Consider the following 15,619-nt stretch of genomic DNA (forward strand, 5'->3'; position numbering starts at 1 on the left):
ACCGTTAGTATACTTTGGTATTTTTTTTTTTTGATTTTATATTCTAACTTTTAGTACCATACACCTTTTAAGGTGTTAAAACAAAGTAAAATTCCAAACTTCATCACCGGTAAAATTGAACCACAACATGTATGTACACACATTAAAAGTGTAGTTAGGATATTCCCCAGGGTCATGTTGCAGCGAAACGCGCGTTCCTCGTGTGTTTCTGGCACTCGCCTTAATAATAATAATAAACTTTATTTCCGTGTCTAAAAATGTTTAGCTGAGGGGAAAAGTCCCCTCTACTAATTGTGGACACCTGACTAAGAAAAGTTTTGTTTTGAAAACAACGAAAATGTGAGGAACAGGAACGGTTTAATGAACAGTACAACGGCTCCACACGTGCGTCGTGGTAGATAACTAAGATATTTTCTGCAGATAAAACGCGAATCAACTAAATTTCGCGTATTTCGGAGAGGTATTTTTTTGTAAGATTCGTGCTCATGTTAAAGACGATGCAGGGAACTTTGAGTATCATTTATACATTTGGTACTAAATAAGGCCTTGTTGAAAATAATCCGTTCCAGAGAAAACAGTGTGCTTTCATTCTCCTGGGAAACAAACTCGTTGTTGCCCTTGGAGCCAGACATTAAGAGTGTTCTAAATACTCTGAACGTGACAAAGTGGTTTCCGAATCTAATTTCATCATACTTCTGTAGACGAGACGCGCACACTAATTACCGCAGTCATAATGATAATTTGTGAGTCAATTGTTGAAGATGTTTTTTTCCTGAGTGCAATACAAGTTGTTTCCGCGCAGAGATTTAAAATGTTGAAGAGTGCCAATGGAAAAAGGGAGTCCAGATCCCGTTTCTACGTATGCATTGATTTCTGACACTTTTTGGCCTATCGTCCACTTTGATACCACTAAAAACTCAGTGTTTTGGAAAGTCTCGGTCTTCTGTGTTCACAACGATAAGATTGGTCTCCGTTTCAAATGCTTCCACTCAGAACGGCGTTTTCAAATGTATTCCATTTGAATGAAATTGACGAGCATTCTCAATCGTTTCACCGTGAACGAGAAGTGAAAACGAATCAACGAAAACACACTAGTGTGGAAGAAGTCCCAGTTGGGGAGTTAAACAACGTCTAACAGCGTTTAAAATAAATTGTGCTTTGCTCGAGAATTATACTTACAGTGTGAACCAGAAAACCGTGAACACTTTCCTCTATCTTGTATAAGTAAATTTATGCAGCAAACCATCGAATGATAGCCCAAACTACAAGAAATATAAACAAATGGATAGAGATGGAGCCGGCAGGTTATTTTTCGTGAATAATTTGTGAACTATTTCCTCTACTTGCTTTTTCAAAGTATAATGAAAGTGTTCACGGATTTCGTGTTCTCACTGTAAAATGGAAGGAATTGTGCTTTGGTTTCACAGGACCATTGTAAACAAAGGCAGGCAGTGAACTCGTGAAAAAATGTTAAAAGAAAGGTGACATAAATAAGACTATAGAGGTCGAAAGTGTTTTATTTACCTACAAAGGCAAATGGTTCTCGTTACACTTAGAACAACAAGCTAAACGGCGTCTACCTTTAAGTATTTTTAAGATTCCTTCTATATGACAAGTTTAACAATAATACAAGCTTTTAGAAATAACACCCTTAGTATAATGTTCTCGTACATTTTGTACCTACTTCGATACTAGTGGAACTTACAAACAAAAATTGTATTACGACACAGCAAGTGCGCCGATCGAACGCCACAAACTAGGACTGAATACCATTCGGCAGCCATCTTGGAATGAAATATGGATAGGTCAGTTGACCTCTCTCCTTCCGTTTCCGGTTCTCTTCTTGCAAGTGAGGCTGAACGACATGCATTAGGTAACTATAGTAACCATTGACGAGGTTCACAGCATTGACGTCCTGAAGTTCGTTTCCATAGTCAAACAGAGTATCGAAACGTAACCTGCCAAGGGAGTTTTGCGCGGTGGACTGGAACTACAGAAAAAAAAAAGAACAACACTCTAGAATAAGTGTTTACATAAATACAATCAACAATGAGAATTTCTGTTTGCTTTTTTCCGTTTCCCATTCCGGCGGAAAACAAATCCTTATTTATTACCGTATCTGAGTGTTTACGTGTTGTGTGCTTGTAAAACAATTTATGTTTGTGTTTAGTCTTTTAACAAAACCAACGTAAAGTAGTCAATCAGCCCGAAATTAAATTGACTTGTTCCAATGAAGAACAGTTAGAAACGCGTTTTATTGAAACAGCTCATTGTGGGTGAGAAAGCCCTAGGAGAGTACTGGGTCTAAGGACAGCGATGCCAAGCAAAGGAGTTTGTGCAGCAGTAGCAGTCAAATAGTTGCTAAAACAAAGATCATCAAAGCAACTGCTGAATTTCATTTGAAGTATACAAATTACGAATGTTCAATGGCCCGAAGAGTCGATAAGGCACAAGGAGAAGCTATTGTAATCAAAGATATGCCAATTCTCGGAGGGTGTTATCCGCCGAAGCCGAACACCCTCTTCGATTTCACTCTTTTCTTTTCCTAAATGTTCCCTTTTATCTATTTTATGCACACAGGCTAAGCTAATACCTAGCCTGTATTGCAATCTTTTCTATTGTAAGTTTTGTCTATACCTTTATAATATAGGATACTATGTAACTAATCATAATTACTTTTGTGCCACCTGCTTCGATCAGCAACTAGCTAGTTTTTGGTAGCGAATAATTGTGAATCCTTATTTTGTATATAAAAAATAACTTTACGTTAAAGTTATAAGGAAGAAAATATTACATTTTTAGCAGCAACACTACAATCAGTACAATAAGTGACCAAAATGTTGACACATTATCATTTTACGCGCTATTTTATTGTAACTTATACTAATAAAACCCACACTTTTCCAACTCCCTTTTACCCTATCAATGTTGTAGATTGTTTTTAGTAGCCCTTTGCTACAACCATGCAACATTGGATGGGGGGAGGGGGTATTTTATCAGAGTGTGATAAAATTTCCGGCCCTTTGCCCTTGGGTTGGGTGATAAAATTTAAAAACTAGTGTTCAGTTTGCCATAAAAACTGCAAAGCGAAGTCAACGTGTCAACTACGTTTATCTAAGATTGTAACTTTTAATGTACCACGTGAGTTAAATTACTTATTGAAGACATCAGATACTAATCTTCTCTATTCCAGATCTTCTTTGTTAACCCATTAAACTACCAAGATCCCTCTCCCTCCCCTCTCCCGCTCTCCCTTCACTCTGGGAAATAGTCAAGTTTTACTTACAGCAGTTGTGAACCTGTTAGGAAGACGGAAAACAGAGAATTCACCATCTTCCACTCGGGTATCATTGTACAGCTTAGTTGGTTGGTTTGGAATATATTCGCCGTAGTCTGTCACCGCGAAGTTAACTGCGGTGTGGAAGATTATCACTTGGGAAATGAGGCGACTCAAAATCTCACAGAGCTCTCCCTTTGAATCAATAGCGGCAGGCAAACCTTGAATCTATCGAAGAGAAATGAACGATAAGATGTTAAAAGAGACGCAAAGTCTAAATTTAAACAATCTTTTCGGGAGGAAAATTTTAATTTTGGAACCATATTAGTATCAACTCAAGTGTGCTTTAAACTAAATATATTTTACAATTAATTTCATGCAACTAAAACATAAAATATAATTACTGATAAAAGAGGTTCTATGTTGTTTATGCATCGACGACCTGTTTTGAGGATTCCCGCTTGTGTTTTGTGTTTTGTTTATTTAATAAATACTATTTACCTTTCCAATGCCTCCGTTTGGTCCAGTTCCATTTAGTGACACTTCATTGATGTACGCCTGAAGTTCAACGTCTTCCTTCACGTCTTTATCGTCTTTATAATACCCAAAAGAATTTCATACCTCGCAGTCTTAATAATTGAAAGCACGGTATACCACTCTGAGCAGATATATTTGACACCCGGGTCTTAGCTGTGTGAAGCAGTTTGAAAGACGAGGCTACCTAAATCGCTTTCAGTGAAAAGAAAAGAAACAAAAGTCCTTATGTTTGTTTCACTTACAAGTTCACGTAATCTTTCACCATGTGTTCAATAACTCCTAAGATCTTTAAACCATCATCACGGTAAGGGAAGTAGGGCAGCAGCGTCTTGTCATCTAGTCCGCGGTCCTGGTGAAATGTAATCAACATAAGGTTCCAAACACAATGGCAAGGTAATTGTGCGTTATTTGGAGTTCCAGTTAATTGTTTCTTATATCAGGAAAGGTATTATTTAAAAATAATGATGATAAAATCATAAATTCTTTCACTGCCAAGATGGTCGCATTTCAAAACCGATCGTAAAAGCGCAAAATCCTTTTGAAAAAAAAAAAAACGGTCGAACCGCCCAACATGTCAAGCCTATGTGGTCGCGTACAGATAATACCATTGGTGGGTCTAAATTTTGAGTAATAGACTGTAGTCGTTTCAAAGGCTAGATCTATGCACAACAAGCTACAACTGTATCTTTAAACGCTAAAACGACTAATTGAAGAACATGTCTAGCAATTTTAAGAGATTGCTGTGCTTTCAGTTCATTTTCTTAGATAAAATAAAATGTAATAGAGTCTAAAAGAGCGGCTATTGGTTCATTGAGAATATCAGATATGAGAAATGAAATGTTCCAATGTAAAAAACTTTAGTGTCATATCAGGTTTGTACTTTGTAAGGTGTCGGCGTTTTACGATTGGCCACCGTAGTGTAGTCGATCACGTGAAATGATCGCTTACCGGAGGTTACAGACAATAGAAAATTTTGACTGGCAAATTTATATCTATATTTTGAAAAAGTGGTTGCGTAGGGAGGTGGTCGCTTACGAAAGGTGTTCGTACAGGGAGGTTCACACTATACTGAAAAAAAGAGAAGAGAAGGGAAATGAAAAAACAGCAACACGTGGAAGTGTGCTCAATAACTTCCATGTGCATGAAAATACGCTAGGACTCCTCCGGAAAGTTTGGTCCCACATTTACTGGCTTGAGTTGTGACTATAGGAACTAAAACTCACATGTTTAAGATTCCGTGAGAAGAGTAGAAAGGGAGAGTAGGGGTAGGCACAGATCGAGAAAAAAAAAAAAACGACAGCACGAACTTATAGGGCAGAAGTGAGAAATCGTCATAACATCAAATAAAGAAGAAGAATTTTATTAGCAATGGGCGCCATGCTGTACTTGAAACTACTCAAGCAAGACGATACAACTTACCTTGATGTTCTTTCTGAAATCTGTCACTTCCCATGTTGTAAGTGGATGTACATCGTGCAGCATCCTCAGCGCTCCCTGGCTTCCATATGCAAACAACACAGCCGTAAACCCTGCATCGCCGACCAGGGCAGGAAGTCCAATCGTGTTGGGGACAATCACCTCTCGGCAGTGATACTTGAGTATTTGATTCAGTGGATGTACGGGAGGCAAGGTCCGTTTTAAGGAGACACAGAATGGCTCCACGAACAAATGGGCCTGAAACATGTAGTCAAGATAAAAAATTATAAAAGTGTTCCTGCATGCAACGAACACAAAGACAGCAGCTTGGTTATAACTTTAGATTTCGAACTATGGACCACGTCAAGAAGTCGCTAAAAGGGTTCATATATCCCATTTGTAAGTACGGAATATTTTAGAAATAAATAACTCAATTTGAGATAAAACCAATGGTGAAACATCAAGTTTGCCGTTGTCGTCAGTGTTGTTAATGTGGGTTGTGATGATATCGAATTGCCAGTAAATGTATTTTGCACCACAAAGCCAGTATTACCAAAACAATATGAATGAAATGCACCTACGTTGGATTTAAAATAAAGAACAACACTACACGTGCTTGCATGATCAGAATTTGCTTTGCCCTTCAATAAGCAGGTTTTGTTTTTACCTTGGCGAGATGCTCTGCAATTTGAGCATATCCTATGTCCGTGATTTGGACATTGAGCTTAGCAAGCATCCAGTTGTCTCCATCTTCAGGAGTGTAAACCGCTGAATCTGGCGGAATAAGAAGTTAAAGTAAAAACTTTTATAGGAGACTCGTGAATCAAAAGATATGACCATAATTTTGTAGCACAGAGTGGTTTGGAGTTTTTGTACTTCTCCTGGATGGGATTCTAGTCCATTGCAAGCTTTCTCCCAAAAACTCGGCGGTACCCATTAATAACACTCCTGGATAGATGGAAAGAAGTCCTGAGATGGTTTAAGTATCTAAAGTGTCACCCATAGGGAAAATTGCCCAGTTTCAGTGGTGTCATCAAAATCAGAGTTTAAATGCCACCCCTGTTACTGAACTGATGGAACGTTGATATTAAGCAATTAGATAAAAACGTTACCAGGCCAGAAAAAACTACACTGGGGTGTATCTGGACCCCGAAGTATGGACGACCAAATAGTCTTCGTTTTTATGGGTTTGAAGTTTATTTTACGCATGTGATACATTCCACAAGGAAGTAAGAAAACTGACGACGAAATTCTTTTAAAACCTATCAGGTCTAGCCGAGGGAGGCCCTTATTTCACATTTTATTTCACATTTTTACATTTACAGGAAGGGTAAAGAAAGACATGAGGTCTGGTTTTACCACGTCTTTCACAAGATCACTTTATTTTTCTGCTTCGTGCCAGCGAGTTCGCTCACTGTTCGTACAATATGTCCCAATTGACATTTCACTACTCTCCGTTCTCCGTTTTTTGGAAAATCCTACAGTTTCTCGAGTTTTAGGAAAGTTGTCTTAAGTTGCATTACAAGGTAACGTCATCTTATGATCTATACTTCACTAGCCTGACTAGCAGCCTTCGACCAATAAGTACGGGAGAACTATTCAAGTTAATGTAAATAACTCCTACATCATATAAATCTGATGGCAACTATATGGTAAAAAGTTTCTATCTTACTATACTATACAGATAAATCACAGCCGTTCAGCCGTGCAGTTTCACCCGTTCCACACGGCTTTGTGAGCCGTGCGTTACCCGTTCAGTAGCCGTGTATTTTACCCGTTCGGTATAAAGCCCTTAGTGTACGTTTTCGCGTGAGAGGTCAAATATAAAATAATAATTTTTGTCTTACTAACCTGGTCTGAAGTCCATTTGTATGGCAACAGGCACAAGTTCATTATATCGACCAACTTTCGCAGATGCAAACAAAGCAATGGGAGAAAGAAAGTTCCACATGGTCCTTCGAGGATCTCTGTCGGTAAAGTCCGGCGCTCTGTCCAGGTCATCACACAACTCATAACGCAGAGCGTAGATGCGACCCTGTTTTATGGCCAAAGCGAAGAAAAACGCGACACATGTCCAGGGAGGTGGAGAAAAAAACAGAAGAAGGAGTCGGCGACGAAGGAAGAGAGCCGTGGGAAGCGGAGTGAGAAAGATCCAAAGATGGCAGACACGAGGACCCCAAACCCCCAGTCACGGCCCAAGAACGAGACGGAGACCAAACACCACCACCCCCCACCACCCCACCCCAACCAACCAACCAACCAACCAACCAACCAACCAACCAACCAACCAACAACCCACAGCGGACGCGGGGGGAGAGACAAGGGACCACCCGGACGCGAGCCGCGACGCAGCGCCACAGGATCAGCGCCACTCCAGTCACGCGGAGAACCGTGATCCCACACCCCGCAGGGACTGCTGGACAGCAGACGGAAAGGAGAGGAGCACCGCGACCACAAAAAGTCATGACCACAAACCCCCCGAGAGGCAGGGCGCCCACCCGCGGGAGCGAAGACGAGAGAGGGAGAGAGAAGAGACGAGCGAGAAGCCAGTGGCCACCACCCCCCAGAAACCAACCGGAGGGCGCCGCAGCGCGACCCCCGCGCACGCGAACTGCGAAAGGAGCGAGAGGAAGCCCGACCAGACAGCCCTGCACAAGGACCCCGCGACCGGGAAGCCGGAAAGGAGAGAGACGAGGGCGAGAACAGAGGAAAAGCAACCCCCCCCCCTCGGAAAGGGCCCGAGCAGGGCGGGAGGGAGGGGGAGGAAGTGGAGAAAGAAGAGGGACACGGGGGGAGGGGAGGAGAGAGACATGAGCCACAGGGGAGGCAGGGGGGAGGGGCAACGGAACTAATGACCGCCCACGGCGGGGACAAGCACGAGAGACTGAAACTGTCAGCCAACACCGCCGAACGTTGGCCATCCGTACCTTCTTTGTATTTGCTGTGTTATGAAATGTTTCTTCACTGTTTTAAGAGGTTATTTTTATATTTCAACGAATTTGATGGTCATTTTACATGCCTTAATTTAGCTACAATACGTGACACAGCCCTTTTATTATATAACCTTAGTTCAAACTGAAAAACCTTAGGCTCATTAAATGAGTCAGATGTCTCGAACTAAGGTGTACACGCCAGTTGTCAAGCATGACACGTAATTTGACAGAATCACTAATTTTGATGCGCATTAACCGATAGAAAGTTTCCATTTTCTAACTGGGTGCAATATTAGCACACAATCGTTACAAATGAAAATGTACGGCGCACAGATAAGCGGTGACCGAAAAGTGCCCGTTAAGAGAGGTTAACTTTGTAAAAGGCGTGTGACTTAGGTTACAGAAAATATAAAGTGTCCGTTCTGTGTATTAACCAGCGTCCGTATTAGGTGGTTAAATGTAAAAAAAAAAGACTGTATGAGCTTTTTGACGGGACAAACAAAACAGTCCGTAAAGGCAGGCATCCGTAGATCGGGGTTCCACTTTTTAAGTTCTGTATTACCTTCATCACAGACTCCCCATCTGCCTTTGAAGTTTTCTGTTGTTGAACACCAAGGTTTGTGATAATGAACAGTGGTACACTTTTGGTAAACTTGACCACGATAGGTAAATGGAAAATGGCACCATCTTCCGTCTTCTGTCTTTACTGTACATCTCCTTCTTTCTGTAAGAATCATTTAAAATTAAAGGTAGCATCCAATATGATGGAATCAATCTATTACCGAAGCCATTATCAACATTATCAACCAGAACATTGTATACATGAGAACATTCAAAATTCAAGTAGAAAGATTATTAAAGTTGTTATAATATTATTAATAAAGCTATACGTGGGGAGAACATAAAACGAACAGTATTAGGAATATTTCGCAGTAGGAGCATTATTACAAGAAAGAAAGATTAGAAGATTTTAATGTATCTTAAATGGCAGTCGAGATTATTTTATTGAAGTTTGCGTCGATCAAGAGAAAGTAATGCCTAAAACATTTAAAATAATGTCAGCTTTCTTCCGAGAATGTATTTTGATGGATTTCCGGTAGTCTCTGACTAGCATACAACTCAATAGGCCATTATCGAATTATTTTCTGAGTTACCCTTTGCCTCCGTTTCAATACGAGTTTGATTTGCTTGAAAGTTAACCTGTTGGTAAAACTCGTTTTCATATGAATAGTTTCGCAAGTAGACTCGTTTTAAAACAGAGGCAAAGGGTAACTTGGAAATGACCTATTGTTCACCAGTCCCCTGTCCGTGCGTCCACCACATATTCAACTTTTACTGTTGCTTTGCCTGTAAGCAAGTGAGCCATTTTTTTAAAAAAAAAAAGAAAAAAAAAACCAACACCAACAGCAGGCTAGGAACAATAGCAACAACAACAACAACAACAACAAAACAAACAAACAAACAAACAAGCACTGGAATATAATAATCGTTACCAAGGAAACCGAGTCCTACCTTCTCCGTGAATCGTCACTCTTTTGATTGACATGGGGTTGTGTCCCGCTAGGCGCTGCTGAGTGAAGAACTTATCACTGATCCATTCAGTTTTTTCGTTAATAAACGATTCGTGTCGTGATGGTAGCCTCACCCTTTCCTAAAAGACAATGTTTTAAATCACTGTGTTAATACCGTAGGAACTCTAATTCCTCAATGGAAACTGACGGAATTGACATTCGAGAATCGAGGATAATCATACTTTTAGCTTTGTCAAACAGCCTTTGCATGTTAGTTACTGTATTAACTGTCTGATTTTTGAAAATTACAGAGAAAAATCTAGGCCACTTTTTGTAGCATTAAACATTCTTAATATATACGAGTTAAATATATACCAAATGCCACTCTTTGTGTATTCCTACTTTAATGGTAATCTACAAAGTTATTTTTGTTACTATTTTAGATTAAATGAAAAGATCCCTAGTCACAATACACGAACAGACTCAAACATATATATTGATTATAAAAGGACAAGTAATAGGACATTTTCATTAAAATTTAGGGGGCCCAAATATGAAACAATTTACCTAATGACCTGAAAATATTAAAATCATATCGACTATTTAAAAAATCAACTAAAGACTATGTTCAAAATTGCATGCTTTCCTTTAAGCTAGGTTGTAATTAGTTTTTAAAATAGCAAATCCCACGTTAATATATTCAATCAATACTTACGCATCCATCTGCTAAATTGTAAATAGTTTAAGTATGCATGGGGATCTTCTTAGAAAAGCTCAGTAGAGCTTGCTAAGATCTCCAACCATTATATACATTATCTTCTGCAGCAGATTTATTTGTCATTCTTGTAAAAATAGAATAAATATGATGGAAATAAAGAAATTGATGTCTGTACAGGTCACTTATTACAAATGAGAGGAACGGTATTATGGAAATCAGGTGTAGGTAATGATTCTTGTAATGTTTAGATTAATAGTTTATTTACATGCATGTACCCGAAGATTTTTTTAAGTTTGGGTAAATAAATGTAATAGATAACTAAATAAAATACGTATCTTAATCTCAAGATGTTAGCAGGGAATTATTGTTATGTTCTGGCTGGTTTTAGAAAAAGGGATTAGGCCTTATGCATGATAATGTCATTAGCTAAAAATTTCAAGTTACCACCAAGCCTCGTTTACGCGAATTATTCTCATCGTTGCTGCTTTGGGAATTCGTTCATGATAAAATTTGCAGGTTTGCACTTTGAAAGCGAGGCTTGGTGGTGAAAATAGCCAGTCTGACATAAACACGCATAAGGGCTATTCTGGCGATTTTTTTTCGCTGGAGGTTCTAGCCGCTCTTACTAAACAAGGTGAGGGCTGGTGACCAGGAAAGCGAACCTTCGTCGTGTAAAGACCAACAAATAACAGAACACAGTAGATTAAAGGGGCAGTTTCACCATCATTTAGCGCAATCTTAAAGGGGAGTTTCACCATTTAGCGCAATCTTAAAATCCCGTGAAGGTGTTGTTATTAATTTGAATTCCATTGAAAGTGGCCTGGCGTTGCTAAAATGTAGTGTTCTAGTAGTAAAAATTTTTAAACAGTAGTGTGGTCATGGACTGTTAGGAAAGAAGTGGCCTAAACCTTGAAAACGTCGGGCCGACGTTTTTAAGTTTGAAAGTATCAATTGAATAAAAACACATAAAAACCATTGATTGCGGTCACATGCAAATTTTTTTTGCCTTTCTGTCGTTGTTCTAAGGCTATTCTGTTAAATAGTGAGTGCACCTTATAATTCTAGCATAGTTCAGACAAAAATTTAGAAGATTTCTCGTGACACTGTCCCTTTAAGGTGATTTCCAGTCCGTATTGCATTGCGCATCCTTTCGGGGCATTTGTTTTCGCGTCATTTAGCGCGCGCACGAGCGCGCGCGCACACAGACTCTTGAGTTCTTTTTCGTTGCTCTTTGTATATTTTTTTTTTTTTTTTGGCGGGCCCCCTTTTTGTTTTGAATTCATTTAAATGTCATACGGTTGTCTACAGCATACATCGCGAAGTTTTAAAAATTTAATTATTTTTTTTTCAAACTTTTTAACGTCCGCCAAATTTACATTTCGTTTCCATTTCCGAAAGAGTTTTCCGATGAGCTGAAACGTCGGTTTTTGAAATAGCGTCAAGGTTCCTTTACTCGTTATTATTTGTTCTGCAAGGATATCTGGCGTTAATAATGAAGAAAAAGGCTAAGTTTGTCGCGGAATTTTTAGTTTTGCTATAATGTAAACATTTTACACAAAACCCCCCCCTTCGTGTTTTTGGGCTCACATAAACATTGCAGCCGAGACCAAGTTGCAGAAAATTGCAGTACTCCTTCTATTTGAGTGGAATTCATCCTTAAATGTAAAAAGGCTTTTTTAAGCATATTATTGTTACATATTATTTGAAATTTCTATTGTTGAGATCTACAACTTTAGATATGTGTTTTAAACGAAAACGTACTGCAATTGGGCTCTCGCCTGTCTTTGGTTTATGTACGAGATCTTGCTTCACAATCACGCTCAGTAATTACCTAGACGCGTTTTGTAAAAACGAGGATAAGAAAAAAGAAATATAGTGCTTACCCCAAGAACTGGATCCAGAGCTGTTTGAAAAAATTCTGATATTATGAGGTATTCTAAGATGTCGGTTATCTCTTGTCCAAAGGTTGCGTTGTTGTACCGCTCTAAAATTTCAGCGTTTGCTCGTGTCATTCCCAAATAGGCCTGAGTGTAGTATCTCGAGAACGGGTCTTGTAAAGAAACCGCTGCTACCTCTGGTATGGTCAAGTTCACAAGGGCAAAGCCATGCGAACCCTGTTCCGAGGTGAACGCTTTCTTGTTTTGAGCAAGTACGGCATTTCTGATGGCCGTGCACGCAGCAGTGGAGTGCTGAGGAAGGGAGACTTCACAGTCCACGGCTGAAGCATACCTTGAATACAAAACACAAGTATTGATTACCATAATGTACACGTTCAGCAAAGGATTGAAATTGGTGCTTGCACTAATCTGTTAAGATGCCTTATAACATAGAGGGCAAAATTACTGAATTCTGATTGGCTGAGACAGAGGGCAATTTTTCTTAATTTAAGTAATTGCCCGGGGGAAATTTATATTTAGTAGATAAAATATGAGCGGGAGATCTGTATGGGCGTTTACAATGGCGAGCCGATAGGCGAGCCATTTACGCCTATACACATCGGACGCGAATATTTTATTCCACTTGTGAAATGAAAACAATAAATTGAATTCAAAGTATAGTTATGCCAATCGGTAGAGATCTGTATCAAAAGTTAATGAATACTAATTAGCTGAGCAGAAGTTTGTATCAAAAGTTAATTCTATTGTTTGATTTGTATTGGGGTTTACAGTTGTGTACATGTGATCTGAATACTGTGCTGGGATTGGTTTGAACCCTCATGAATAGTTAATGAATTTTACAATACTTGATCCTGGTTGGGCGAGCAGAAAAATACGCGTTTCTAATTGGATGAACTCGCTGCACTTAGTTGGCTTCTTGACGGCGGGATTCTGAGAAGAATTTTCAAACACGACGCCCGCTTACAAGAATGTCGCTTCGGAATTTGACGTCAGCTTCCAGATATTTCAGAACTTCCAAAATTATTTCCATCTATGTCACAAACAAGTAATCGCATGTTTCCTCGTAAAACTAAGGATTAAGTAATCAGAAAAATGACTTAAAATATCGTGACATCACTCCTTTAAGGGCGGAGTTTACTTTGTAAAAGCAGGAACAATAGCTTAATTCGTCCTTCTATCCATCGCCATTCAAGTGTGAAGAGCTCAAGGAAATATTTCCTTCACCAACCCTGACCGCCGACCAATGGGTTCCCAGTATCAGTCATTTTTTCCCAATTTTTATTCAGTTCTGTTCCTTTTATTTTTGCGGGGGCGTTTTTGGCGCCCCACGTTTACATTATCGGTTAATTAATATGTTCAGATATCTTAATATTGTGTAACCTCTTACAGATAACGGTCGTGGCCAATATTTTCCAATAAATTTGTAAAATTGCGTCCTAGCGCTCTCAACCCTTCGGTGTATCCTGTTTAAGCAAAGCTTGAGCCAGGGATCTATTTCCTAGGAACTTGCATCGATATACGGTAAATATAATTTTTTTGGCTCGATGATTATAAAAAAATCCGCATCGAGGTGTATTTAAAGAATGCTTATGCGCAAACCGTTAACTGAAGTGGCAGTTCGAATAACCGATCAAAATAATTTGGAAGTGTCCGGTTTTCTTCAAACTTAACCCTACGAAGAGCCATTTCCGAACTGAAAAGATTTTTCAGTTAACAAAAAAAAAAACGTTGCTATGATACTATAAACAAATTCACTGTACTAACCAAATATTTCTGCAAGAATAACTATTTCGAAATAAGGCAAAACCGACTCGAAAACTCGGTGCTATCTGAGATTTACATTGAAATAAGGATAACTATAAATTTAGTTTCTCTAGCGAGGTCAGCTTGAAAGCTTAAGTTGCGATAAGTTCTTCATAACTGTATTCAAAATGTGACCATGTTGTGAGTTTTTAACTTTATTTTTGCCTTTGTTGCTCGAGTGCGCAGCGGAAACCATCTAAATTGCTTTAATGCAATGGACCGGAAATTTTCCCGTGAGCATTAATGCGAGCGTAGGATGAGTGCTTACGTATGAATATCAAGTTGTTGTTTTTCTCCAAACGGGGTGCATTTGTTGTTGTTGTTTTTAAAAAAATATTATTCACATCATCAATAAGAATATTAACGTCTAGAAGTCCGTTTAATGGTTTGTCCGAGATACAGTTCGTCTTGAATGTCAATCTTGCAATAGGTACACATGTAAGTAGTTGAAAAGATCAATAATTTATGGTCTACAGACCATAGAAGAAAGCAATATTGCAATCTTATCTAATATTCTAGCTAGAATGTAGTGGTGCCGCGAAGAGACAGGGCACGAAACGGGAACAGAAGGACCACGGGGAGGCAGACGGAACAGGGGGAGGGAACGAGACCGAGAACAGAGGGGGGCGGGAACCGGCGACCGGACGCCCAACCACCGGGCTCCAAGTTATCCACAGGCCACGAAGCAATCGGACTCAAATAAGACCAGACTGTAGTTCGAACACTGTTCTTTCGACGACCGGGAGAACTGACAAAAGCGAATCGAGGAAAAAAAATTTTTGTCGCAGTGAGAGGCAATACCAAATTCTACGGTCTTGATGTCGTATGTAAAAAGCGAATATATATGCACTATTTATTTGAATTAATTTGGAATTAAAGGAAGCAAAACCTTAAACCAGCGCTTTCTAGTTGCTTCGTAGCATGAAGCAAATTAAGATCACCTTTGCTGATGTTAAGTGGTAATCCTTAATAATTTCTTTGTTGATTCTACTACCTTATTATATTCTCTAAAATGATCTAAAAAGTGAAAACGTAATAATACCTAACCTTGAAGCTGTTATTAGGCCTCCAATTAATAAAACCAATACAACCAGAACTTTCATGTTTGTTGCTGACAGAGAGATATGGCTGCTGAGCCAGTTCTATGCGTTGGGCGTCGACTTACCCTGTTCTGTTTAAAGCAAGCCCTGTATAGTCGACTATGTAGCAGCGAGGTGTTGTCTTATTTACATAAAATATACGGTATATAAGATATTTCTATAGGTCGAAACATTGTGAGTGCGGCATTTTATTTGTGTCAATCGGCAATGGGCTGGAAATTTTTCCGCGTACATTGTTAGCAGCGAGCTGTGGTCTCATTTACGTAAAAAATACGACATAGAAATAAAGGCATTTATTTGTATAATTTGAGTCATTGTGAGCGTATTTTATTTGTGTTAATCATATCGGCAATGGGCTGGAAATTTTTCCGCGTTCATTGTTTACTACGTTTTTGTTAAGTTCTGTTTGTTTCCTTTTTCACAAAC

At 39.2% G+C, this 15,619-nt stretch overlaps 1 protein-coding gene across 1 annotated transcript; it reads right to left on the bottom strand.

Moving 5' to 3' along the window:
• Positions 1-1,497: 1,497 nt before the first annotated feature.
• Positions 1,498-15,285, bottom strand: LOC144633535 (allene oxide synthase-lipoxygenase protein-like). Its single transcript, XM_078492384.1, has 11 exons — positions 15,141-15,285; positions 12,276-12,621; positions 9,676-9,814; positions 8,726-8,887; positions 7,082-7,321; positions 5,898-6,004; positions 5,234-5,488; positions 4,054-4,163; positions 3,779-3,878; positions 3,287-3,505; positions 1,498-1,990 (listed from the first exon to the last, which is right to left on the bottom strand). The coding sequence occupies exons 1-11, from the start codon at positions 15,194-15,196 to the stop codon at positions 1,757-1,759; spliced, it is 1,968 nt and encodes a 655-aa protein (XP_078348510.1). The 5' UTR covers positions 15,197-15,285; the 3' UTR covers positions 1,498-1,756.
• Positions 15,286-15,619: the final 334 nt, after the last annotated feature.

Source organism: Oculina patagonica, chromosome 12 (assembly GCF_052425735.1).
Source record: "Oculina patagonica isolate OP01 chromosome 12, crgOcupat, whole genome shotgun sequence".
NCBI classification, from domain to species: Eukaryota; Metazoa; Cnidaria; class Anthozoa; order Scleractinia; family Oculinidae; genus Oculina; species Oculina patagonica.